The following is a 27600-nucleotide window of genomic DNA, read 5'->3' as shown; positions in this document are numbered from 1 at the left end:
CTAGTTTACTAAGGAATTCTGAGCATAGAGGTTCATGTCTTCATCTCTAATTGTTGGTTATCTAAAAACCTGGGCTGCTGCCCATGTGAGCCTATTTCATAATGAGCTGCAGGTGAGGGGCATACAACGCTTGCTCGCCAGTGCCCATGTGAGCCTATTTCATAATGAACTGCAGGCGACGGCACACAGCGTTTCCTCGCCAGTGCCCATATCTAGACAACCTCACGCAGCTCAGGCATCTTCATGTCGACCTTTCTGTCGTGATTAAGATGCCTAACTACCATGCACATTCCAGAGAGACAAGCAGTAAGCACTCCGGTGACCTTTTCACAGGAGGAATTCCAACGCACCTGGTGATGAAACCAGCTAAGCAGGTGAGGGTCCTGGCAGCTTCTTGGTTTCCAGAATGTTCATGTTTCAAGGATCTGTCCAGTGTTAGGTTTGGAAGGGAAGGCGATGGTAAAAGAAAGAGAGAACTGGCAGCTCTCCAGCGATTCAGGTTCTATGTCCAGCCTAAGACCTGCAGAGATGGGGGACCAGGTGAATGCCAGTGCTGACCTCGGCTTACAGGCTGGGGTAATTATAGGCCTGGGCGGGAGGGGCCTGGTGGGTATGGCCTGCTTCCCAGGAAGATGTTGATAAGATGTTCCAAGGCAAGGTGGTGTGGCCCTGTTTTTTGGGGGATGTGATAGAATGTTCCTTGGATCTTTGCTCAGCAGGATCTGATGAGGATGATCCTTCAGCTGGGGGCTTTGCCGGGCAGGGCTTTGCCCAGCAGGAGATGATAAGAAAGTCAGGTGGTTGGACAGGATGTTTCTCGTGGCCCGACGCCCGTGGAATATTTCTGTTTGACCAGGGTCTGCAAATGGGGAGGGGCTCACAAAATGGTGCAGTTTGAACTAATAGGCAGCATCAACAGAAACAAAGGAACAACAAACACTGTGTGCCCCGCCTCCTTCACAGCACCGTGTAATTCCATCTGCACAACCAGTGACGCCTACATCACTGTCTTTCCCATTTCAGAGCGGTAAGCAGTGAGGGTTGGTGTCAAAGTTACTTCTGAGATCCAGAATCGCCCTTCCAGTACTCTCTTTCTGGCTGCAAGACATATAAACCGAATTAGTTTTCAAAGATAGAAGTTTTAGCTTTTCCCTCCCTTGACACATGGGATAGCCTGAGGAGAGAGGATGGACTTTGCAGTCACACAGATGTGCACTTACACATCTGTAAATTCCATTCTCTGCTAACTCACTTTGGGCAAATTACCCTACAGGACCTCAATTCCCCACTAGCAAATACATAGATAATAATAAAAAGCGACTAAATGATCACTAAGTGACTGGCACCTGCTCTGTGCTGGATCTCCAGGTACAGTTGGGTGGGTTACGCACTGTCCAATCTGCACATTTCTATAGCAGATGCCTGAAGACCAGTTATCTTTTGCCCCCTGGGCTTTGGAGAGGAATTAGGGAATGCGAGAATACTTTGATATTTTTCAGATCACGAAAAGTGTTTCACTTTAAAAAGTAAGCAAGCAAACACCAGTACTCCCTGTTCCAGAAAGTCGCAGGCACAGAAGAGGGGAGGGGTTGGAGGGCGGTTCCACAGCAGAGGCTGTGCCTGGTTGCTCAGCAGTGAGGGAAGCTAGGGAGGGCTTAGAATGTTTGTGGTTTCCACGGCGACAGCCCAGCCCAGGCAGCTGAAGGGAAGTCATGGCGGAGGAGCTGGAGCCTGAATGTAAGTGGCCTGGAGTGGCTCTTGCTGGCTTGTGAGATTTGCTTGATGTTCAATTGTGGAGGGATGGGCTTCTGAAGCGATTTTGGTGCCTCAGCCTCCGAGTAGCTGCGATTACAGGCAACACCACCATGCCTAATTTTTGTATTTTTAGTAGAGACAAGGTTTCGCCAGGTTGGCCAGGCTGGTCTCGAACTCCTGATTTCAAGTGATCCACCCGCCTCGGCCTCCCAAAGTGCTGGGATTACAGGCGTGAGTCACCGCACCCAGCCTGATTTGTAATAATTTTGACATTAAAGACCTATTGTCCTATTCTGGGGTCAGTGGCGGGCGGGGGGAAGGATACATTTCCAAAGAAACAAATAAAAAAACCTCTGTTTAAAAATGTTTAATACTACATTTTGGCAATATGTATTAATCCAAATGTAGTCTAAAGACCTATCACTACATGTTCCTATTCAACACACATTCAAAAGTTGGTTTGGTTTTACTGACAGCAAATTTGTTTTCAGATCATTTGTAAAAGAGTCATATTTTCCAATAAATTCTTAAAACTTTCATTTATTGTTTGTTTTCTCTCTTAGGCAGAGATGGCAGGATACACACACACACACATAATGTTTTCAGATAGGAAAATAAAATATTTATTGCCACGATGGGGATTCATGGCATATCTTACAAGAACATGGCGGACAGAAGTTTCCACTTCTGTCTGGAGCAGGTCTTATTACAATCAAAAGAAAAAGCATTTGAAGTGGGAAAATGATTGTGTCGATTGACTTGCTGGTGGCTTCAAATCCTTCTTGGAAGTAAAATAAACAAAGGATAACACAACAGCAACGAAGTTGCCTCCTTCTTCCATCTTCCATAGAGCTGGTACAAGGTGCCTTTTAGAGCTTTAAGTGTTCATGCCTTTGATGAACTGCAATGATCGCTGTCTTGGAGAATTTGTTCTGTTAATCATTTAAGTGGTTGCTCTGAAGGACTAAGCTGATCAACGGGGCGATTCTCTAGCAGCCCTCTGTTGAAAGTATTGGCTCCAGCATTCAGCCGCCTCGATGGACTCGGGGAAGGATGGTTTGCTTCGCAATGGACGGAGGAAATTTCTCTGAGAAGGGTATGGATGGGCCTGCTGCCCTTTGGCCATCGCAGTACACAGCATCCCAGAAAGAAATTCTTCTTCTTAGGTTAGAAAACAGCAAATAAAGGGGGCAAATCTGGGCTCCTCCTGTTCTATCTGTAGTGTTCAGTAATATGTTGCCTACACTCTAGACCTGCAGCCAAAATGGGTAGAATTTACGGAGTATCTCTTCTAGGCCATGCACCTCTTTGCCAAAAGTGATTCCATCTGCATGTCAATCAACCATTTTGTTTGAGATGATGGTTCTGATGTTGCAGAGGAGGCAACTGCGGGTCAACAGCCCTAGGGGTTGGCTCTGTGGGGATGGTGCACGAAGGGGTGAGCGAGCCACTGGTCACTGAGGGGTTTAGTCAGGGACTCCTGAGACGTTTTAGCATTAACTGAGGGTTTTAGCCAAAACCCTTCTGTGTTCCCCTGCATGTAAAATACATTAAAGAAGACATCTTTAAGCATCGTCATTAAGAATTATAATTAAGATTGTACACTTTTCTTTCAGAGCCTTTGCTAATATTGTGAGAAATACTCTGCCAAATTAAGATATTCTTTTTCTTGTTGGCTTTGAGGGCCCGGAGCTCTGGGGCTGGCTTGTACAGCCTGGGGGTCTGCCGGCCTCTCATCTGCACCAACATACTAGATCGGGCATGGGTGTCTTTGACTTTTAAGGGCCGGGTCATGTACTCTGTTCGTCTGTTTCTCTGTAGACCCTCTTTTGGGCAGGGGCTACGCCTCTCAGCCGGTGCACCAGCTGACTCACTGTGGAACTAAGAGCGATCCCTAAGAGTCTCCTTTTCTTTTCTGACCAGTGTACCTGAAGTGGAAGCACTGTGAGACGCCAGGCGTGAAGACCCTGTGTAATCTGAAGAAACTTCTGAATCGGCTTCAGAAAGACCACCGGGAGGACGTCTGCCTCTACATCTCTGGACACCTGAACCCCAACAAGCTCTACCGGCCTCCTGAGACAGTCTTACAGCACTGGCCCAATGCCCACCGGCCCAAGGGGGAGCGTTCCTCTGAGGTGGGAGAGCTGCCCACAGGGAAGGTGCTGAGGATGAAGGAGGCCCTGGCCCACTTCACCATCCATACGGCGCTGGTCCCCAGTGAGGCCCAGGACACCCCGCTGTTCAGGTACCTGAACCCCCAGGCCTCTCTTTCCCACACTTTGGAGGAGGATCTCTTTCCAGTGGAGGTTCTCCGAGAGGGGAAGGAAGAAAAGAAAGGAGGCCCTCCTGGACGGGGCCCTCCTGGATGGCGCAGGAGGGAAGAACTCCAGCTGCCCGACGTGAAGGTGCTGCGGTACCAAGAAGCCGGGCCCAGAGGCACTAGGGACCGGCACCACTATGTCAGCTCCTACCTGGCGGGGGCCACCAACGCAGACAGGTACAGGATGTTCCTGCGTTTCCAGAAAGAAGTGCTCGCCAAGCAAGATCTCCTGAAGAATGACTTCACTGGGAGCAAGGTGGCCGTGGGCCACGAAAAAAAGCTACAGCAGGTGAGGAGGGCGGCCCTGCGGTGCTCCCGTTAAAGAGCTCTCAGGGCAAAGCTCTCGGGGCAGCGTTCCCAGTGCAGACCTCGCGGTGCAGCGCTCTTGGCTCAGTGCTGTCCGTGCGGTGCTCTCGGGTCAGTGTTCTTCGTGCAGTGCCCTCAGGTCAGTGCTCTCCACGCAGTGCTCTCGGGTCAGTGCTCTCCGTGCAGTGCTCTCGGGTCAGTGCTCTCCGCGCAGTGCTCTCCGTGCAGTGCTCTCGGGTCAGTGCTCTCCGCGCAGTGCTCTCGCGTCAGTGCTCTCCGTGCAGTGCTCTCGGGTCAGTGCACTTGGTGCAGTGCTCTGGGTGCAGTGCTCTCTGCGCAGTGCTCTCGGGTCAGTGCTCTGGGTGCAGTGCTCTGGGTCAGAGACAGCCACGACTGTGAATTGAGGTTCATCCTCTGAGGCCTCCCTGAGACGTCCAGGCAGAATGCAGTACTGTACCAGGTGCGGAGAGCATTAGCACTTTCAGTGGGGACAGTTTGGGTGAAATGAAGGAGGGCGCCTTCTGGGAACTGGTCAGCTGGGGGAGGCCCATCACAGACGCATTGGAGGCCATGTGGCTGCAGCAGTAAATCAGATGTTTGTAGGTCAGCAGAGGGTCTGAGAGAGGAGGGCTTGCCTGCCTGACGGTGGAAGAACGGTGAGAGCAGAGAGAGAGCTGATGGGCACTGTCACGCCCTGAGGTATGCCCAGGCAGCACGTGTGTACAGAAAGTGCTGGTGTGAGGGGAAGATCTACGGTGGGCTGCCGACTCAGAGGAGAACAGCTGACTGGAGGCATCATCTCCAAATGGGGACCATGCACGAAAGAGAAGAAAATAGCAGGCGCCCAGGAAGCAGCCAGGCCTTGGGGTTGGAAGGGAGAAAGGGCCTTGGGGGACTGTGGAGGCGGAGAGTCAATCCTTGAGTACTGGGAGCAAGGGAGTCAATAAATAAGAAAATATTTTTTTAAAAATCCAGAATCTTGGGTGACCAGGGAGACAAAGAAGCCCAGCAAATGGTGGGAGGGATCAGGACCCCCGGGACCAGCCCCCTGTGCCGCCCCGCCCACTCGCCAGGGTGATGACAGCTGTGTCCTCCCTGACTCCTGAGAAATTCGGTTCTGGAAGAAAAATGGAGCCACGCTGAAATGGGCTGACTCTGTTTTTCCTCCAGGAGCTCCAGAAAATTTGCACCTGCAGCCGTCAACAGTTCAACAGACTGCACGTCTTTGGAAAAGTCTTTGAAGATATTTGTAACAGTTCTTTGATATTTGGTGATCTCTTGAAAAAAGTTAAGGTAAGAAACATCCATCTTCAGCATAACAGTTGAGAAGCTTGCATGAGGTTCTGTGTCCATGAGTGATCTCAAGCCTCAATGAAATTCTGCCAGGTATCACAGGCCCCTTTCTACAGACAGGGACCATCACTCACAGAGACTGGAGATAATCTGCCTGCAGGGAGGTAAATTATAAAGGGGCCATGTGGAATCAACACCCAGTCAGCTCATTCCTTAAGCCCATGTTTTCCCACTAAAGCCTCCTAATTACACATAACCTTTTATAAATTGTACATAACTTAATTATTATAATTCAAATAAATGAATAATTAATTTAACATTACATGTGTAATTTTATATGAATCCTTATGGAATTATAGATTTGTTGTAATTTCATGATGAAAGTGATTTTTGGGTGCTGTGACTTATGCCTGTAATGCCAGCACTTTGAGAGGCTGATGCAGGCAGATCACTTGAGGTCAGGAGTTCAAGAGCAGCCTGGCCAACATGGTGAAACCCCATCTCTACTAAAAACACAAAAATTAGCTGGGCATGGTGGCATGTGCCTGTAATCCCAGCTACTCAGAGGCTGAGGTAGGAGAATCGCTTGAACTCGGAGGCAGAGGTTGCAAAAAAAACGAGACAATGTCCTTCATATGGAACCTAAGTTGAGATTATGTTGCTTAAAGACCATGCAATTCTTTAATTGCCCTAATGACAAGGACTGCCTAACAGTGGAGACCTGATGGCCTGTTTTCCAGCGATGCCTCATCACTGGGAAGCTCATCCTGGCAGGCCAGTAGGACCTGAATCCACAGAGCTTCTGCATGGCAGGAGACAATTTGTTGTATTTGTGTCAAGGTGTTTTGTGACATTCTGAAGTGATCAATATTTGATATTTTATCCCATTGCATTTTATGATATTCTGAGGTAATCAATACTTAATGCTCAAATATGCTTCAAAGATGGTGTGATTTTATCCATGTGAGTACGTATACCATTTAATGCATTGTAGGAACATTTTATGTTTTTCTGAAATGATCTAAATGAACATTCTTGACTTCCATGTTATTTATACACATGAAACACCTGTACTGTGGCCTCCTCAGGCATGGCCAGTGGACTTTGTGTTTGTTTCTGTACAGGATGAATATGAACTCTACATGGCAACGCTCCTGGAGTCCCAGCCCACAACACAGTACGAGGTGATGATCGATCGCGAAGAGCCTGAATAGAGCCTGCTTATTCCTAGCTTCGTATTTCACGAGCAGTGGAAACCTTTCTGAATCCAAGAAGCCCCATGTGTGCCCCATAATTTAGAATAGTGATATTTTTTATTATAGATAAGCTTTATACTGCCTTAATAACATTATTGATAAAGAAATTTCCTTTAGATTGGCATAGCATTATTTATACTCCCAAACAAGCAACATAACTATGTATAAATTGGGAATATAAATGGTTCTCTGCCAGTAGTTTCCAAAAACCATTGTCGAGTCATTATCCTGGCGAAAACACTGAGAATGTGTTGTGATGGCTAGTGTGCTGTAAGCTGACTCAAACCCCATGATCTCTTTGTTTAACGGGGGACGGTGTGCCAGGTGTTCCCTCTAGGGTTGGGTTAAACACGTGGTTAGTCAAATAAGAAAATATACTGCCGGAATAACTTAATCACTTATAAAACCTAAGAACATCTAACACTGTAGCTAAGATAACTTTGGTATTTTGAATTCAATACACTTTAAAGATTAATTTTATTTCATAAATTAGGAGAGATAGTTGCTTCTTTTGTATATGAGCAAACAATGACAGCATTGCAAGGAGATCAGTTCTAGTTTGCTTCTTCATTTAAAATAAGATGTGAGTACCATTTTCTTTGTGCTGAGCCTTTTCATAACGTGGAAGCAGCCTTTGTCTTTACAAGAATGAGCAAAGGCTCCAGTGGGGAATCTACCTTGTTCCTTACGTTTTGAAATTGAGTCAAAAAGTGGCGTACGTCCCTATCTCGGTCAAACGTGAGCATGAAGAAATTCCCAGGCCAGCAGGGCCCTGGATGCCTCTTTCCGTGTCTGTAACCCTGACAGCGCTTCCCCTAAGAGGCAGAGATCTCTGTTGCTTCTCATTTGAGCACAGCACTGCTTTACATCTGCGGATGGCAAGCGCATTCATATGACTTCTCATTCATGTAGAAGAAACGATTGCGGTGCCACTGACAATGTGCCTCCAGGGCTTTATCCAGCATGTCCTCCCCGCTACACAGGCTAACAGGGAAATTCCCTACCATCTTTCCATTTCTTAGAAAAATAAACTCTGAACATACTGAAAAAGGTATTTTAACGGAAACTTCACTGATTGGCCATTCCTCCCCCAACAGTCCTCCCTCCCTTAAATCCTCCCAATTTACCTGTTTTCACTAGAATGTATATGTTAACCCAGGGCACCTTGAAAACGCATTAATGACAAATAAAAAAGGGAGTCCTCCCGCCCTCCCTGTGTGCTTGTCTCACCTCATGTGCCTGGTCCTGCCTAGGCTCTTCTGGCTCAACTCAAGGCGCTGGGGCAGAAGCCAGTGAAGACAGCAGACATGGATCTCGCCAAAGAAGAGCTGAGGATGCTTGTGAGAGCCACAAAAGCAGCCCTGGAGCAGAATGATAGGTGAGGCATGAGTGACTGATCTGATCTATGTTTAGATTCTCCTGTAACAAGATCTGAAACTGATGTGACAAGCCTACAGTTACACTGATTTCTGCTTTGCTAAAAATATGCTACTTTTGCTAATATCATTCCTGTCATCTGGCCACTCCTACAGGCCATCACCTATGTGACTAAGACATTCTGCTAAGTATGGTGTGTCCATCGGGGGAGTTTGGGTTTCTGAAGGAATCTCCTGTCTTTTTTGGTGGTCCCCTGAAGACTGACTGATAGGCGAGAGGGCTGCAGATCTAAGACACCTTATATGAATCCCGTTATTGTTTCTTAACTTACAAAACTCTTCTAATATAACCTCTCTGTGTCATTTTCCAGAGTCAAATCACAATTGGATAGGGCATACTGTTTGTATGATTTGAAAAAGATTAAAGGAAACCTGCAACGTCCAAAATATCTTCAAAAGCACAAAACAAGAAACAACAAAACCAAAAAACAAAATTTGCCTTCTAGTGTAACTGGAAGACAGAGAACCGTTGTATTTGTTGCTCCAATTTTTTTCTTTTTTTTAATGGAGCCTTGCTCTGTCGCCCAGGCTGGTGTGCAGTGGGGTGATCTCAGTTCATTGCAACTTCCATCTCCGGGGTTCAAGCCTCCCAAGTAGCTGGGATTAAAGGTGTGTACCACCACACCTGGCTAATTTTTGTATTTTTAGTTGAGAAGGGGTTTCACCATGTTGGCCAGTCTGGTCTTGAACTCCTGACCTCAAGTAATCTACCTATCTTGGCCTCCCAAAGTGCTGGGATTACAGGCATGAGCTATCACACCTGGCCTCCAATTTGGTCTTGAGGTCTCTCTCACAAGGGTGGCTATGAACTCTAGCCCTCCCCTGATGGGGCTTCGGGGGCTGGTGGAGGATGTTCTCAGGGTACTCTTCATGGGATGTGTCTTCATCCTAGCCTTCAGGCTTAATGCCCAAGTGTCTGACCTGTGACCAGATATTCCTCTCACAAGAAACTCAACTACACTGGCAGAAGCCCTCGTGGCTGTTGTCTGGTGTGTATCCAGGTTATTCCTATCAAGATAAGCAGTCTTTAGGAGAGCCCTGGCTAGTAAAAGGTGACATTCAAGTGTGTCCATCAGGTGAGGCACAGAGAAGGCCACAGAACAAAGCACATTAAATAACAGATTTGTTACTTACAGATTCCAGAGAAAAGAGGGCAGCATGCTTCTCAGGGGTGGTAGGAAGTGAGGAGCTGCCTGAAACACACTCGCTCCATCAGCAGGTAGGGGAGCAAGAGAGAGAGTGAGGACCGATGGACCAAGGCTTTTGTTCGGGTCTAGAGTGTGACCCTAGCAGGTTTTCCACGGGGAATTCTGATCAGTGGGTTTAGGGCAAGAAGGTATGAGGTCTGTGGGGTCACACACACTATGATGGAGAGTGGTTTCTGGGTCACTGCAGCATATTCTCATGGCTCATGCAGGGCGTGGGGGTCAGTGGGTTGAGGAAAGTAGGTTGTATTTAGCTGTCTCATAGTGGGTGATCACTGGGAGGTGGTTGTTTAAGGCAGATATCTGGACTGACCATTTTGAGGCACTGGGAGGAGGAGAAGCACAAAAAACTGTGTCAAGCAATGGTGACTGAGCCCTGCTTCTGGAGTGAGAAAATTAAACTTCTGTTCAAAGTGAACACCAAGGCCAAAAAGAAAAAAAAAAAAAAAACTGATTTCATTGCAAATGCATCCAAAGTTTAAAAATGACTGAAAATAGAAAAGAAAACATTCAGTGGCAGTGAACCAGTTTCCATGTTCCTGCTGCAAAGCTTTGTTTGTGAGAGCAAGTGAGGTTTTGGGAAAAGTTCATGGAAGAGAGAACAGTGGAGCTAGAAGGAGGTCTAAAATTGTTCTAAAACCACTTCCAGGGAGAGAATCCATGTAAGTGAGAAAGCTACACAGCTGTACTGCTGGGCTGATGACAGCATTGACTATGATGGCAGGGGTGTGGTGGGGTGGGGTGGGGTTACTTGGAAGAGGGTAGAAGTGAGAATACAACTTTGAAATGGTAATAATACATGTGAGAAGGGGGTTAAAGGAAAGGGAGCAGCATCCTTTAGAAATGTCCAATGAAGGCAAAAGGGAGCAAGAGAGGAAAATGTAAAAACCCATAAAAAGAGGAAAATCAAGGTGCACACAACCCTTCCACATACTGTCCTTTTTCCCTCTAAACAAGCAAGGTATCCAGGACTATCAAAGGAAATCAAAACAAAACAAAACAAAAGTGAAATCAATAATAAAATAGCATAATTTGCTACACTGATGGAAAAGTATCCATTTGAATTAGCAATCTCACATACTACTCCAAATCACTAGCCCAGCCTGCAAAAATGCAGAGGTGTAAACAATCTTCGTCTATACAAACTACTATGAGAAAAGAACAGAAAATGAGAATCCAAATGATTTACCTGATGAAAATCCTTGCCTTACCAAGGAATAATAATAATAAAGTTGAACAAGAAGAAAACTGTAGCACAGCACTCCAAGCTAAATTAGATGTTCCCAAAAGAGCATTTCAGCATATGAAAACAATCTTGAGTCATAAATTGAAAAACTAAGGAGAAAAATCAACAACAATAAAGAAGAAATAAAACAAGATAAAAACTGAGGGAAAAATAGTTCAAAAAGTCAGAATTATATCACAGGTCAAGACTAAATTCTGAAATACCCAAGGAAGAGTAGTTTTGAATGAAAATATAATAAGGGGCATTGGGAAAAAGTGGAAAAATATTTAAAAGAATGTAAATGAGATACAGAAATAAAAAGAGTCAGAAAAAATAGATGAAATAGACATAAGCAAAGACCGTCCAATTCACGTATAATTAAAGTCCCTGAAGAAGAAAAACAAAGCAATAGAACACAAACCTAAGTGATAGTTAAAACTATAATATGTAAAAATTTTCTGGAAATGAAACTTTCTTACTATACATAGTGAAAAGACTTTCATCATTATTATTAATCCATGGAATCCCCAGTTTCTTTTTTTTTTTTTTCTTTGCGACAGGGTCTTGCTCTGTTGCCCAGGCTGGAGTGTAGTGGCATGATCATGGTTCACCGCAGCTCCAACCCCTCAGGCTCAAAGGATCCTCCCACTTCAGCCTTCCAAGTAGCTGGGACCACAGGCACCACACCTGACTAATTTTTGTATTTTTTTTTTAAGTAGAGATGGAGTTTCACCATGTTGCCCAAGCTGGTCTCCAATTCCTAGGCTCAAGTGATCCACCTGCTTTGGCCCTTCAAAGTACTGGGATTACAGGCATGAGTCACCATGCCTGGCTCTGGTTTCTTAAAATTGAGGGTCATAAGAACCACCCGATTTCTCTCTTAATCTGTGATGAAATGAACTAATATGTGTAAAAATCTTAAACTCTTAGGCCCTTAGTAGACATTTGACATTAAATTATTTGCATGTTGATGTTTTAAATCAAATCACAGTGTTGTCCTCAATATATGTAATACCTGCTAGACTCCTTTTGTTTTCTCTTTGAGTCTATAAAACATAAGATAGTTGATGTAGGTTACTCTCAACCAAGCAGAGGAAACAAAGAGGTTTTTCCCCTTTTCTTTTTTTTTTTTTTTGAGATGGAGTCTTGCTCTGTCACCCAGGCTGGAGTGCAGTGGCCCAATCTCGGCTCACTGCAACCTCCACCTCCCGGATTCACACCATTCTCCTGCCTCAGCGTCCCAAGTAGCTGGGACTACAGGCCCTCACTACCACACCCAGCTAATTTTTTGTACTTTTAGTGGAGACAGGATTTCACCATGTTAACCAGGATGGTCTCAATCTCCCGAGCTCGTGATCTGCCTGCCTTGGCTTCCCAAACTGCTGGGATTACAGGCATGGGCCACCATGCCCAGCCTCTTGTCTTGTATTTTATTTTTAATTCAAACATAGTGAAATTTGTAAATTGTATCTTTTGCACAGAATAAAAATACACAGGAAATATGCAGTGTATTTCAGCATCAGGAAGGTCTTTCCATAGTCCTTGACATGTTGTTTGACTTTGAGTATAAAATGCTACTTTTTTTTTTGTTTTTTAGTTTAAAAAAATTTTTTTTTTGCATTCTTCCTTCTTAGCAATTCCATTAACAAAAAGTATCAATAAACTCTATAGGAAATCATTTATTTTAAATTAACTAACTCTTTAAAGGCTTATGCAATCTTGGTAAGAAAGTATTATTTTGTTTGTTTAACTTGACTGATTTAGGCTGTCATTTAATAAATATCTTCAGAGTATCTGTTGTGTTAGAAAGTAAGCAGGTCTATTTTAATTTCTCAACTATAAGAGACTTGTGGTGTAACATAGACAAAAGAAAAAAGATATAATGAGGATCTAATATTTCCCTATTGTTTATCCACACATCATAGACTCAGAAGTGAACTGGAGATGGAGCTGGCATTGCTGCAGTCTGCGAAGCAACGATCAGGCAGGTATCTGTGTGATGTCCTCTTGGTGGGTGCTTTGCTGTGACCTTCATTATTTCAGCTGCTGCAGCCTTGGCTGCCTGTCTGTCAACACGGGAGATGCTGATGCTCCCTCTGAGTTTTGCTGTGAGAATTCAACGTGTTCACCCACATCACCCAAGATCATAGGGCCTGGCACGTGGTGGTCACTGCCCGTTTGTTCTTCATCTTTTTATTATTACTTGTGAGGAAGAATATGCGTTTCATGGGAAATTAATTACATTTTATGAATATTTTATGAAATAGATATTAACATTTTATGAAATAGATAATAACATTATTTTGAATGTATACAATTAAGAACTCAATTAAATGATAAAAATAAGTTTAAGTATCTTGCTCATTAACCTTGACTGTTTTCCAACTGTTAAATGAAATGCCATTTTCCCCCTGAGTTTGTTAAACACTCACTCATACTCTGTTTTTAGATATTCTTTCTCATCGTCTGGTAGGATATGCTCACAGGCCTATCCTGTTTTAAGTTCTTAGTAGAGCTTGGCCTCAAAGATCCTTGTCAGAGTGCTTTTACCACCTTTTCCCCTCTTCTGCCTGTTTCCTGTTTTCTACCTATGAGTAGCACGGGTGCTGTTAATCCTGCTGGATGTCTTTGCACAGGTTTCTTGTCACCTAATTTACATCCCCTTGTCCTGCCTCTTCTCTGTCCCAGGTTGACTCTGCTTCTCCTTCCGTCCCTTCTCAGTGCTCAGAGGTCACCTGCTTCGCTCCTTCTTCCACCATGTTGTCTGTTCTTTGTAGGGTTTCTCTCACAGACGTGAAATAAGACCCAGGCTTGGTGTTTTCTGTTTCCTTGCTTTCTCTTAAAACAGGCCCACGATTTAAAAAACAAAACAAAAAAACACAAAGGCAGACACTTAAGGACTTTACTGCTAGCCACTAATAAAAAAAAAGACAAAGATTAATAAAAATAAAATGCAGTGACTAACTTTCTAGAACTCTAGTAATCTTTCTTTATGTGTGATCCTAGCCCACTGTTCCCATCACTCTTTCACTGCGATGAAACAAACCTTGTGCCCCTGGTTCTTCCTGCTTCATTCTTTTCCCAAAGCGTTCTATCGCAGGAGCCTGTTCCTCCAATCGCACACATTTGCTGTGGAATGTCCCCATTTTCATACCTCAGTCTTTCCCTATAGTTATGTCTTGAGGGTAGAAAAGAGGTGAGGACAGAGGTCACTCCCTTGACTTGACACTCCTTTTTGCCTCTTTGAACTCAGCTGATGGTTTTGGGCTGAAACCTTCAGCTTAGGTTAAGGTGGAGAACACATACTTTATTTTGTATTTTCTTTCAGTTTGTGTAGAAGCTTAACTATGACCATTTCTAGCCCCTCAGCTAGCTCATCATGTGTCTACTTAATTCCCCCACATTTCAAAATTTAATGTCAAAGTTTCTCCTTCTTCCATATTTGGCAAAGTAGAATGATGGCAGTGACTTCCTTCTTGTTTACTATCTACAAGGAAGGATTATTAATATTTCTAACTGTTTTGTTCCCATTGAAAAGTAGTAATTGTTTTTTTCTCAAAAAATGAAGTCTCACCACTCTAATTAGTATATAACTGTGCTGATTGATGACAAATTGGCCTTAGCAGTGGATCACTTGATGTCTCCATTTCCTTTCTGTACTCCTTAAATGTTGATATTCTTTGGAGTCCAGCATCTCTTTGGAAGAGGTTTTTTATTTTTTTAATTCCAAATCTATTTTACCTGCTAAAAACCCATCTTTCTTTGCTTGAGATCTGTATATCCAAGTGCCTATTAGACATGGCCTCTTGAGTGTCCCATAGGTATTTCAACATGTCCAAGATTAAACTCATCATCTCCTTCTCTAAATGGGCATCTCCCTGGCTATTTCAATCGATGGTATCACCAAACGCATGGAGATGAAAGTCATAAAACATGTGCCAGGCAACTTTCAGTCTCCTACCCCTCAACCTCTTCCAACACAGCTTGAAATAAGTGGCCAAGTTGGGATTGAAACCAAGTTCTTTCTTTCCTCCATGCTTCATCGAACTCATTGTTGTCTTTCTAGCTACAACTGAGCTAAAACCTAGGGCTTATTTTTGACATTGCCTTCTTCTCTACATTGCCAGATCTAGTCAATTACTAAGGTCTATTTTCTTTTTCTATTTCCTAAATAGTTTTTTTTATTTTTTTATTTTTTTCACTTCTCTTCATGTTGGGAGTGCTATTCTGACATGCTTCGGCTCTGTGTCCCCACCCAAATCTCATCTTGAATGTGGCTCCCATAATTCCTATGTGTTATGGGAGGGACCTGGTGGGAGATAATTGAATCATGGGGACAGTTTCCCCCATACTGTTCTCATGCTAGTGAATAAGTTTCACGAGAGCTGATGATTTTATTAGGGGTTTCCCCTTTTGCATCTTCCGTGTTCTGTCTTCGGCTGCTGCCATCCATGTAAGACGGAACTTCCTCCTCCTTGCCTTCTGCCGTGATTGTGAGGCTTCCCCAGCCACGTGGAACTGTAAGTCCAATTAAACCTCTTTTGTTTGTACATTGCCCAGTCTCTCGTATGTCTTTATCTGTGGCGTGAAACAGACTAATACATATCCTGACCCGATCAACCTGTGTGAATGATTGCCATAGCTTCCCAACGGGTCTCTCTGAGTGTAGTCTTGTGCTGTCTGATCCACTTTCAGGACACAATTTCACTGGAGACAGTGATCATTATCTGATTGTGTCTCTCCCCATATTAAAAGCTCTCAACAGCTTTGACTGATTTCTTAATATAGGTCACAAGTCTTCTCAGAACTGCCCCCCGTTTCCCTCCTAGCATCGTCCCTCAATGTCTAAATTCTGTCTTCTGCTCTCTCCCAAAACCCTTCTGTTTGTCTAACTTCTCTTTATCCTTTGTGTTTCAACCTAATCACACTTCTCTGGCAAAGTCATCCTTGAGCCTTCCTCATGCTGTGTCTGATGTTCTTGCCTTTGTCTTACCGTAATTGCACCTTCTACTCTGCCACCGTCACTCTCTTGTTGTTTCTTGTTGGTCTGCACTGCTTAATCACACACTCTGGAAAAGGCTAATTCACCATTGAACCTTTCTACTTAACCCAGTGTCTGCACAAAAATGTGTTCAACAAATATGTACTGATTAGAGGAATGAATTAAAGGAGGAATACCCTCATTCTTGGGTCAGATTATTTTTATTGACATGCTTCGAGTTTGAATTATATTTTATAGTTATATATACTATAGCATACATAATATTGTTAATAATACATAATGCTATTAATAATGAGATATTAAACACAGTAATATTTTGTTTTTAAAAATATTTCCAGAATCATCTGAGAAACATATAATTGATGAGAACCAACTTACCCTTATCGAGAAGGTTGAAAAGAAGAGGTGTGAAATACTCAGTAAGTGGGATGAGATTCAAGCTCTGGAAAAAGAAATTAAAACAACTTTGGTTCATACTGGAATTTCAGATATCACTGAGAATAGGATTAAAAGCATAGAGGTATGCAACGTATTTATTTAAATATTTGCATTATTCTTTTGCCTAAAGACCTCGGCAAACACTTGAAGTCATGTGATTTGGTCATAGGGTAACAAAATCATAAAATTTGGTCCAAATATACTTTTTATTTCAAAATGTTTATAGCAAATAATCATAATAATTAAGAGATCTATCTAAAATAAGAAAAAGGGAAAGTGATAAAAATTCTATTGATTTCTGTTAACAGCCAAAACCTAATTTTTTGAGTAACATGGACATATAGAGTGGAATAATAGCCACTGAAGACTCCAGAATGTGGGAGTGTGGAGGGGGGATGAGGGATGAAATACTACCTACTGGGTACACTGTACTCTATTTGGGTGGTGGTACACTAAAGCCCACCATTACATATATATCCATGTAATACAACTGCACTCGTACCCCTAAATCCATAAAAGTTAAAAAATTTAAAAACATAATTTTAAATTGTACAGAATATAACTCAATGTAACCTCCAGTTATAGAGTATGTAAGAAATACATGATTTTTTAAATTGTGGTTCTATAGGTAAGCATATTTTTCCAGCACTACTTTTATTCTTTTTAGCAGAATTATAGATCATATAGAAAGGTGTTGGTGGTTCAACCTTTTTTTATGAAAAAATTATCTCTTTCTGTTTTACAATGATATGGTCAGATGTTCTTTTTTCTTTTTCTCTTTCTTTCTTTTTTATTTTTTTTTGGGAGGGGAGACATGGCTGTGTGCCAACAAAACTTTATTTACAGAAACAGGTGCAGACTGGATTAGTTTGTTGACCCCTGTTTTAGAAGAAATTATTTAAATATAGAGGAAATGCTATGGTTCACTGTTATAAGAATGAAATATTAATGGATGAAATAATTGTACTGATTCTAGCCTTATTTTAACAGGTGAAGTTTTTACATTTATTTATTTTTTATTTTTTTCTATTTTAAGTAACAGGGTACATGTGCATATGTACAGATTTGTTACACAGGTAAATGTATGCCATGGTGATTTGCTGCACCTATCATCCCATCACCTAGGGATTAAGCCCAACATGCATTAGCTGTTTTTCCTGATGTTTTACCTCCCTTCACCCCCCTGACAGCCCCCAGTATGTGTTGTTCCCCTCCCTGTGTCCATGTGTTCTCATTGTTCAGTTCCCACTTATAAGTGAGAACATGTGGTGTTTGGTTTTCTGTTCCTGCATTAGTTAACTGAGGATAATGGCTTCCAGTTCCATCCATGTCCCTGCAAAGGACATGCTCTCATTCCTTTTTATGGCTGCATAGCATTCCATGGTGTATATGTACCACATTTTAAAAATCTAGTTTATCATTGGTGGGCATTTGGGTTCATTCCATGTCTTTGCTATTGTGAATCGTTCTGCAATGAACATATATGTGCATGCATCTTTATAATAGAATGATTTACATTCCTTTGGCTATATACAAAAGAGATTTGGGTTTGCTGGGTCAAATGGTATTTTGAGTTCTAAATCTTTGAGGAATTGCCACACTGTCTTCCACAATCGTTGAATTAATTTACGTTCCAACCAACAGTGTAAAAGCATTCCTGTTTCTCCACAACTTTGCCAGCATCTGCTGTTTCTTGACTTTTTAATAATTGCCATTCTGACTGGGGTGAGATGGTATCTCATTGTGGTTTTGATTTGCATTTCTCTGATGATCAGTGATGTTGAGCTTTTTTTATATGCTTGTTGGCCACATGTATGTCTTCTTTTGAGAAGTGTCTGTTCATGTCCTTTGCCCGCTTTTTAATGGGGTTGTTTGTTTTTTCTTGTAAATTTATTTAAGTTCCTTGTAGATTGTGAATATTAGACATTTGCCAGATAAATAGATGGCAAAAATTTTCTCCCATTCTGTAGGTTGTCTGTTTGCTCTGATGATAGTTTCTTTTGCTGTGCAGAACTCTTTAGTTTAATTAGATACCATCATCAATTTTTGCTTTTGTTGCAATTGCTTTTGATGTTTTCATCATGAAATCTTTGCCCATGCCTGTATCCTGAATTGTATTGCTTAGATTTTCTTCTAGGGTTTTATAGTTTTGGGTTTTACATTTAAGTGTTTAACCTATCTTGAGTTATTTTTTGTATAGGTGTAAGGGAGGGGTCCAGTTTCAATTTTCTGCATATGGCTGGCTAGTTCTCCCAGCACCATTTATTAAATAGGGAATCCTTTCCCCATTGCTTGTTTTTGTCAGGTTTGTCAAAGATCAGATGATTGTAGGTGTGCAGTCTTATTTCTGAGTTCTCTATTCTGTTCCATTGGTCTATATGTCTGTTTTTTGTACCAGTACCATGCTGTTTAGGTCACTGTAGCCTTGTAGTATAGTTTGAAGTCAGGCAGCATGATGCCTCCAGCTTTCCTCTTTTTGCTTAGTGTTGTGTTGGCTATAGGGGATCTTTTTTGTTTCCATATGAAATTTAAAATAGTTTTTTTTCTAATAATGTGAAGAATGTCAATGATAGTTTAATGGGAATAGCATTGAATGTATAAACTACTTTGGGAAGTATTGCCATTTTCATGATATTCATTCTTCCTATCCATGAACATGGAGTGTTTTTCCATTTGTTTGTGTCCTCTCTGATTTCCTTGAGTAGTGGTTTGTAGTTCTCCTTAAAGAGGGACTTCACTTCTCTTGTTGGCTATATTCCTAGATATTTTGTTCTCTTTATGGCAATTGTGAATGGGAGTTCATGCAAAATTGGGCTCTCTGCTTGTCTGTTGTTGGTTTACAGGAATGCTTGCAATTTTTGCATATTGATTTTGTATCCTGAGACTTTGCTGAAGTTGCTTATCAGCATAAGAAGCATTGGCGCTGAGATGATGGGATTTTCTAGATAGAGAATTATGTCATCTGCAGAGACAATTCGACTTCCTCTCTTCCTGTTTCAATGCCCTTTATTTCTTTGTCTTGCCTGATTGCCCTGGCTAGAACTCCCAATAGCATGTTGAATAGGAGTGGTGAGCGAGGGCATTCTTATCTTGTGTATGCCGGTTTTAAAGGGGAATGCTTCCAGCTTTTGCCCAGTCAGTATGATATTGGATGTGGGTTTGTCATAAATGGCTCTTACTATTTTGAGATGTGTTCATCAATACCTAGTTTTTTGAGAGTTTTAAACATGCAGGGATGTTGAATTTTATAGAAGACCTTTTCTGTGTCTATTCAGATAATCATGTGGTTTTTGTCTTTAGTTCTATTTATGTGATAAATTTTACTGATTTGTGTATGTTGAACCAGCCTTGCATCCTGGGGGTGAAGCCAACTTGATGGTGATGAATAAGCTTTTAGATGTGCTGCTGGATTCGGTTTTTCAGTATTTTTTCAAGGATTTTTGCATTGATGTTCATCAGGGATATTGGCTGAAGTTTTCCATTTTTGTTGTATCTTTTCCAGTTTTGGTATCAGGATGATGCGGGCCTCATAAAATGAGTTAAGGAGGAGTCCCTCCTTTTCAATTATTTGGAAGTGTTTCAGAAGAAATTGCGCCAGTTCCTCTTTGTACCTCTGGTAGAATTCAGCTGTAAATCCATTTGGTCCTGGGCTTTTTTTTTTTTTTTTAATTTGTGAACTATTTATTACTGCTTCAATTTCAGAACTCATTATTAGTCTATTCAGGGATTCAACTTCTTCCTGGTTCAGTCTTGGGAGGGTACATGTGTCCAGAAATTTATCCATTTAATCTAGATTTTCTAGTTTATTTGCATACAGGTGTTTTAGTATTCTCTGATGGTTGTATTTCTGTGGGGGTCAGTGGTGATATTCCCTTTATCATTTTTTATTTTGTCTATTTGATTCTTCTCTCTTTTCTTCTGTGTTAATCTAGCTAGTGGTCTATTTATTTTATTAAGTTTTTCAAAACACTATCTCCTAGATTCACTGATTTTTTGAAGGGTTTTTCATGTCTCTATGTCCTTTGGTTCTGCCCTGATCTTGGTTATTTGTCTTCTGCTTGCTTTGGGGTTTGTTTGCACTTGGTTCTCTAGTTCTTTTAGTTGTGATGTTATGTATTGATTTGAGATCTTTCTAGCTTTCTGATGTGGGCAATTAGTGCTATAAATTTCCCTCTTAACACTGCTTTAGCTGCATCTCAGAGATTCTGGTATGTTGTCTGTTCTTATTAGTTTCAAAGAGCTTCTTGATTTCTGCCTTAATTTTTTTATTTACCCAGAAGTCATTCGGGAGCAGGTTGATCAATTTCCATGTAGTTGTGTGGTTTTGAGTGAGTTTCTTAATCTTGAGTTCTAATTTGATTGCATGTGGTCTGGGAGACTGTTTGTTATGATTTCAGTTCTTTTGCATTTGGTGAGGAGTGTTTTACTTCCAATTATGTGATTGATTTTACAGTAAGTGCCATGTGGTTAAGTATTGACCCTCAATTTCTTCTGGCTTGTAAGGTTTCCACTGAGAGGCATGCTGTTAGTCTGATGGGTTTCCCTTTGTAGGTGACCTGGTGCTTTTCTCTGGCTATCCTTAACATTTTTTTCCTTCATTTCAACCTTGGAGAATCTGATGATTATGTATATTGGGGTTAATCTTCTCATGGAGTATTTGACTGCAGTTCTCTGGATTTCCTGTATTTGAATGTTGGCCTGTCTTGCTAGGTTGGGGAAGTTCTCCTGGATGAAATACTTAAGTATGTTTTCAAACTTGGTTTTATTCTCCCCCTCTCTTTCAAGTACCCCACTCAGTGGTAGTTTCAGCAATTTTACATAATCCCATAGTTCTCAGAGGTTTTTTTTTTATTCCTTTCATTCTTTTTTCTTTAATCTTGTCTGCCTGCCTTTTTTCAGCAAGATATTCTTCAAGCTCTGAGATTATTTCCTCCACTTGGTCTATGTGGCTATTGATACTGGTGGTTGCATTGTGAAGTTCTTGAGTTGTGTTTTTCGACTCCATCAGGTCATTTATGTTTCTCTCTAAACTGGGTATTCTGGATAACGGCTCCTATAATGTTTTATCATGGTTCTTAGTTTCTTTGCATTGGATTAGAACATACTCCTTTAGCTCAGTGAATTTTGTTATTACCCACCATCTGAACTCTACTTCTGTCATTTTATCCATCTCAGCCTCAGCCTAGTTCTATGCCCTTGCTGGAGAGGTGTTGAGATCATTTGGAGGAGAAGAGGCACTCTGGTTTTTTGAGTTTTCAGGGATTTTGCATTAATTCTTTCTCATCTTCATGTACTTATCTACCTTTGATCTTTGAGGCTGCTGACCTTTGGATGGGGTTTTGGTGAAGTCTCATTTGTTGATTTTGTTATTGTTGCTTTCTGTTTGTTTGCTTTTTTCACAGGCCCCTCTTCTATAGGGTTGCTGCAGTTTGCTGGGGGTCCACTTCAGACTCTATTCACTTTGGTCCCTCTAGCACCTGGAGGTGTCAGAAATGGAGGCTGCGGAACAGCAAAGATTGCTGCTGACTCCTTCCTCTGGGAGCTTTGTCCCAGAGGGGCTCCAACCTGATTACAACAGAAACGCTTTTGTATAAGGTGTCTAGCAATCCCTGTTAGGAGGTCTCACCCAGTCAGGAGTGCTTAATGAAGCACTCTGGCTGCTACTTAGTGGAGCAGGTGCACTGCGCTTGGGGGAATCCCCCTTATCCAGACTGACTAGACTCTTTAGAGCCAGCAGACATTCTGTCTGTAAGCCCCTGCTTGGGACCCAAGACCCTGATGGTGTGGGCTCATGAAGGGATCTTCTGATCTGCAAGTTGCACAGACCTGTGAAAAAAGCATGGTTCCCCGGGCAGGGTAACACCATCACTCACCGCCTCCCTTGTCTGGGAGTGGAAGGTCCCCTTGCGGCTCCCAGGTGGGCCACCCCTTCACCCTGCTTTTTCTTGCTCTCTGTGGGTCGTGCCAACCAGCTAGTCAGTCCCAATGAGAGAACCTGGATACTTCAGCTAAAGAGGTAGGATTCACTTGCCATTTTCATTCCTGTCTGTGGGAGCTGCTGACAGCAGCTGCTTCTAGTCGGCATCTTGGCCCCTCCCTGCAGATTTTCTTCTGTGTTTTTTTGTTTACAGTTTGCTCTCCTTTATTTCTTTCAGAAAATAAATGTTCTCAGAACAAGCATCAATTTATAATTGCATATTTAAACAGTAATGGGTTCTAAATTTAAATATTGAAGCATGATATGTCAGAATCATGTAGACTATTCTTTCATAATTAAAACCTCTTTAGATAAATCAAATCTAAGAAATAGAAAACTCCCTATGAAGATTCCATATCACTAATTTATATTACTTTAATTACTTCTCATATATATTTGGCTGCTTAATTCAAATACTGGAAAATACAATAGAGTTGCTATTGTTATTCTGTCATGTAATTGGTATCTGGTTCTAGATTTGAAATAGACCATTTCCAACCAGGTAAAAAAAAAGAGCTGAATATATTGAGGATTTACAATGTATCAGACACTTTTATGAACATTAAAAAATATAGTTTCTTTAATTTGCAGCAACCCTAACAGGTGGCTGCTATTATTAATCCTCTTTTTGAAGTACAGAAATGAGGCACAAATATGTTAAGTAACCTGATTGAGGTCACGGTTAGCAAGCAGTAGACTTAGTATTAAAACTCAGCCTTGGTTCTTAATGATACCCCATTCAGCCTAGCTATTACACTTGCTAATACTTTTCAACATATCTAATACCTGAAAGAGCAAGTCTTTATACCCTCTGCTCATCATTATTTTGTTCACAATTATCCTGAATATTCTCATTAACACTATTGACTAATTTTTGAAGTTCTGATAATAATACTTTTGGTATTTTGATTGTGCTTACAATGAATTTATAAATGCATTTGGATATTTATATTGACAGTGACAGCTTTACAATATTAATACTCTTATTTGGGATTATTTTATACTTATTTAATTTATTTTTATAACAGTGCAAGATAATTATGTTATGTTTGTTCTTATGAGTTTATGGGAGGTATTACTATTAAAACTGATAATTTAAAAAATTCCCCTTACAGTTTATAATCAGTTATTGCTGATATGTGTGTGATTTATTGATATTTGTATTTTTATATTTTTCCAGCCCCCTTAACAAATTCTATCATTAGTTCTGAAAAGTGAAGAGCTCTTCACTTCTGGAATTTCTCTAAAATTTTCTGATATTTTGAAACACCAATTTCCTCCTCTCCTAGTTTGTTACCCAGAGGACCAAGATCTTTCCTTCTCATTAATTGTCCTTCATTTTATGCTTTGTTTCTTAATCTGTTTTTAAGTAGTGTGCTATTGAGTACTCTTGAAATTATAATATCATTCACATAATCTTGTTAAATAGAGAAAAATAGTTAACAAATATTTTTAACCAAGTATATTGCTTTTAAAACAACCTGTCTTCCAGCATGAAGCTATACAATTGGAAACAGAAAATATGATTTTAAAGAAGAAAATAAAAGTAAGCTTTTTTGTGTGAATCAATGTTTATCATAAAAATATTTCCTTTAGTGCCTGCTTGTCCTGTGTAATAAGCATGACCAACTGATTGTAATTCTTTGTAGGTTACTGAAAACCATGTGAAGCAGATCATAGGAAAGATCAGTGAAGAGGGGCAGGAGTAAGTATTGACATCATGATAAAACAGCTAGAGCAGTATCATGCTGTTCTCACGATCAGTTATTCAAAACTAGATTAGACTAGACAGGCCTTTGAAGGGTTTACACTCATGAATGCTTACATTAAATACACATGTTACATCCTTTTCTGTGCTTTGGAATGCTCAGTCTAAGATTTAGACCTCAATCTGTACACTTTATTTAGTCATATATAAATGAATGTATTGGATAAAGCTGGAGGTGAGGGCGAATTCACCTCGGCAGGAATCAGGAACGTGGGAAGGCATGGCTTTATTTTCTCCAATCATATGGCTTTTAGTGATGTTAAATCTTTGAAAACCCCTATGTGAATATTGCTCTGAAAATTCTAGTTTAAAAAGTAAGTGGCTGATTTATATCATTTGTTTATAACTAAATGTATAATATTGATATAAATTTATTATTATTTACATTATAAGCTTATACTTCACACAGTTATTTTTCTTTGAGTTGGTACTATAGTTTGAATCTCAGAATTTGGTATTATTAAGAGCAATGGAAAACCATATGATGATTTAAATAGGGAAATTATGTCATTGAGCCCAAGCTACCTACACCTAAAAGTCTTTTTCCTGATTTGTATCAACAGGAAAAAGACTTTTAGGTGTAGGTAGCTTGGGCTCAATGACATAATTAAGGAACTAGGGCTCCTCAGCTTTCTTCCCCGCTTTCCTTTGAGTGTGGCTGCTGCCTCTTCAGAGTCTCAATATGGCTGTCTTCAGGCATTAATTGGGTCTGCTTTCCATGGATTAAGAAAGGGAAAGGTGAATGACAGACGGCAAAGAGCTTCTCATTTTGAGGCTTTCCATTTTATTCAGGAAGGACAGTTCTTTACAGATGCTTCCACCCACATCTCATTGGCCAGCACCATGGGCCAAGGCTAGTCTCTGCTGTAAGAGAGGCCAGAACATAGGGCACCCCACTCTCCAGCTTATGGGGCAGAAAAAGCCATGGAAGAAAGGGATTGGATAGAGTGCTAAGTGAGCCATACAGATGGATCTAGGTTTTGTGGTTCCATATATCATGTTGGGTGTTCTTAAAAAGAGGGAATAGAGTTACAAATACAAAACTGGGGAAGCACGTCCCATGGCCTTGCAATGAGAGTGAATGGACTAGAGCATATCATTATGTTCATGGTACACCTACTTCCCATGCCACACTATATGCAACAGGGGAAAACATCTATTTAGAGAATCTGTTACATTCAAGGCCAAAACTCCCTCAAAATATCTGTTTTTAAGTAAATTATTACAAAGTCTCATCTTGTCTATTTTTGTGTAAGTGTGTCTAGAATAGATGCTTACTTTGAAATTTTCTTTCATGCTTAATGTATTTTCCCCTAACCTATGGTATTCATTTCTTATGTATTTTAAGGGGCCTTTGGAAATTTATCAAGGAATTTGTAAAATCAGAGGACACAGAAGATAACGCTCAAGCAACTGAACAAATGGCCAATGAAAATTCTTTACTTCCATGTATGTAGCATGGATATTTGCAGATGTATATACATTCATAAAGATACATTTCATTTCATCAGCTTTAATCTCTGATAAAATTAATGTGGTATATGTATCTTACTCAGGATACTGAAATACACACATGCATACACATGATTAGTTTCTACTGTTGCATACATATTTACAGCAATACTGGTTCTTAATGTATGTTTTACTTTCATTTAATAATGTTCTACTGTGGAAAATACTTTTGATTATTTGCTAAGAATGAGGAATTCAGCACTGCTTGAATACAGCTCAAATTTGTTTATTTGCCAACTCAAGTTTATATGTATGCATTTAATAAAATTTGATAGTGATTTAATTAATATCCCTTTAATTAAATAATCTTTACTGATTGGAAATGATACAGTGCTCCAGAAACGTTATACTAGCATTGTGTTTTGTACTGCATCTATCTTGGTTGATGGTGATCCTGATGACAACGTTGTGACTTGGGATTTTTATTTATTCCCACTTTGCCTATGAACTAGTCTAAAAATCTAGAGTAAACGCAAGCTTGAATTCTTTGGGTGATTTTTTGTTTCTTGAGACAGTCTTTGTCGCCCAGGCTGGAGTGCAGCAGCACGATCTCGGCTCATTGCAACCTCTACTTCCTTGGTTCAAGCAGTTCTCCTGCCTCACTCAGCCTTCTGAGTAGCTGGGATCACAGGTGTGTGCCACCACACCTGGATAATTTTTGTATGTTTAGTAGAGACAGGGTTTCACCATGTTGGCCAGGCTGGTCTTGAACTCCTGACCTCAAGTGACCCTCCCACCTTAGCCTCCCAAAGTGCTGGGTTTATAGGGGTGAGCCACCACGCCCTGCCTATAGGGTGATTTTGAAGATCAAATGTAAGTGGTAAAGTACACATATGAGGGATTTGATTCTAATTTGGAATAGTAGAGCTTGAGGTGAGAGAGAGGAGAAAGAGAAAGAGAGAGAAACTGGCTTTCTACAGATCAGGAAGTCACTGTCAGGGAGGTGTGCTCCTCAGATTCTTTTTAAGATCCATTAGTTCTTTCTCCCCTCACTCTGCTTTTAGAAGTAAAATTGTGGCAGCTACTGAAAATGTTTCCCATATATGGAAATCAACTGGACTTTATTAGCATACATTGAGTTCTCTGTGTTCCAGTTGCTTTCTTTTGGTTATTCATGTCCACTGGGTACCATCTCTCTCGTTACACAGGGGAGAGAACTGAAATATGAAGTGCTGAACTGATTTACTTCAACTACCTTGTAAACGATGGAGCTGGGATCTGAATCCAGGTTTGGCTGACCCAGTTACTAAACTCTTATCACCAAATCATCCTGCATCATTTACATATATGACCAGGAGAGATATAGGAAAATGAATGTATGCATTGCCAAACAGTGACATAAAGACCACCGGAACTAAAATCAAACAAACAGTGCTGAATTTATTAGCTTGACAAACAGGAGAGAACCGTATACCCAAGAGGTTCACGGAGTCTCGTTTGAAAGAAAAGAGCTGGATATGGAGGCAAAAGGGGTGCCTTATTCCATATGAACAGGACTTTGGGCAAAAGGGGTGCGTTATTCCATATTAACAGGACTTTGGGCAAAAGGGGTGCGTTATTCCATATTAACAGGAACTTTGGGCATTAAATTTGGAATGGATTTGTAGTGGAGGTGAGGGGGCTGGAAATTCCTTTTTTGGATTGGCTATTATTCCGGCTAAAGTCACAAAAGCACAGTTTTCCAAGAGATCTGAGGAAGGTTATAGTAAAGCTTTGTCAAGATCAAAGTCTCATGACAGGTGCTTTGATGTATGCATTCTGGGAACTCATAAAATTTTCCTCTAAAAATGGATGTGAAATCCTACCATTTATTTATATACATTCATTATATCAACGTTCAAGTATATTTCAGATTGCCAGTAGTTGGATGTATAGAGATTAAGAAGACATGGTTCTAATCCTTAGGGAGCTTAAAGTTTGTTGCACAGACCTGTGAGAAAAACAACAGCAAAAAAGAAAGTCTGATAAAGCCAAATGCATGAAGAATGTAGATAGGCAAATTCTTACCTACTGCTGGAAGACATGTGATTTGATAAGGACATTTAGCAAAGTAATTTGACAACAAGCTGCGTGGATCACTGAGTATGTGTGTGGGTTCCCAATATAG

General features: G+C 41.0%; 1 protein-coding gene and 1 long non-coding RNA gene across 3 annotated transcripts; one reads left to right on the top strand and one right to left on the bottom strand.

The window, feature by feature from the left end:
* Positions 1-944: 944 nt before the first annotated feature.
* LOC116275394 lies at positions 945-1631 on the bottom strand. Its single transcript, XR_004184476.1, has 2 exons — positions 1347-1631; positions 945-1098 (listed from the first exon to the last, which is right to left on the bottom strand). It is a non-coding gene; the product is annotated as an uncharacterized LOC116275394 (long non-coding RNA).
* A 27-nt stretch (positions 1632-1658) lies between these two features.
* Positions 1659-26858, top strand: C6H6orf118 (chromosome 6 C6orf118 homolog). 2 transcript variants are annotated; one of them, XM_021938048.2, is made up of 11 exons: positions 1659-1737; positions 3679-4364; positions 5552-5674; positions 6799-6858; positions 8184-8308; positions 12722-12780; positions 16137-16318; positions 23706-23759; positions 23863-23918; positions 25330-25430; positions 26642-26858. In XM_021938048.2, the coding sequence occupies exons 1-11, from the start codon at positions 1713-1715 to the stop codon at positions 26659-26661; spliced, it is 1491 nt and encodes a 496-aa protein (XP_021793740.2). In that variant the 5' UTR covers positions 1659-1712; the 3' UTR covers positions 26662-26858. The 2 variants fall into 2 exon arrangements, with proteins under 2 accessions (XP_021793740.2, XP_021793741.2); XM_021938049.2 differs by lacking the exons at positions 23863-23918; positions 26642-26858 and having other exon boundaries at positions 25330-25771.
* Positions 26859-27600: the final 742 nt, after the last annotated feature.

The sequence above is a fragment of the Papio anubis genome, chromosome 6 (assembly GCF_008728515.1).
Source record: "Papio anubis isolate 15944 chromosome 6, Panubis1.0, whole genome shotgun sequence".
NCBI classification, from domain to species: Eukaryota; Metazoa; Chordata; class Mammalia; order Primates; family Cercopithecidae; genus Papio; species Papio anubis.
Note: the sequence above shows the minus strand (reverse complement) of the source record. Positions and strands in the feature narration are given on the sequence as shown.

Excerpts from the sequence above, each read along its gene's own strand:
- C6H6orf118 (XM_021938048.2), top strand. The coding sequence starts at position 1,713 with ATGGCGGAGGAGCTGGAGCCTGAAT. Across the intron at positions 23,760-23,862 it reads TTTTAAAGAAGAAAATAAAA|GTTACTGAAAACCATGTGAA; the intron begins GTAAGCTTTTTT and ends AATTCTTTGTAG. Across the intron at positions 25,431-26,641 it reads TGAAAATTCTTTACTTCCAT|GGGAGAGAACTGAAATATGA; the intron begins GTATGTAGCATG and ends CTCGTTACACAG.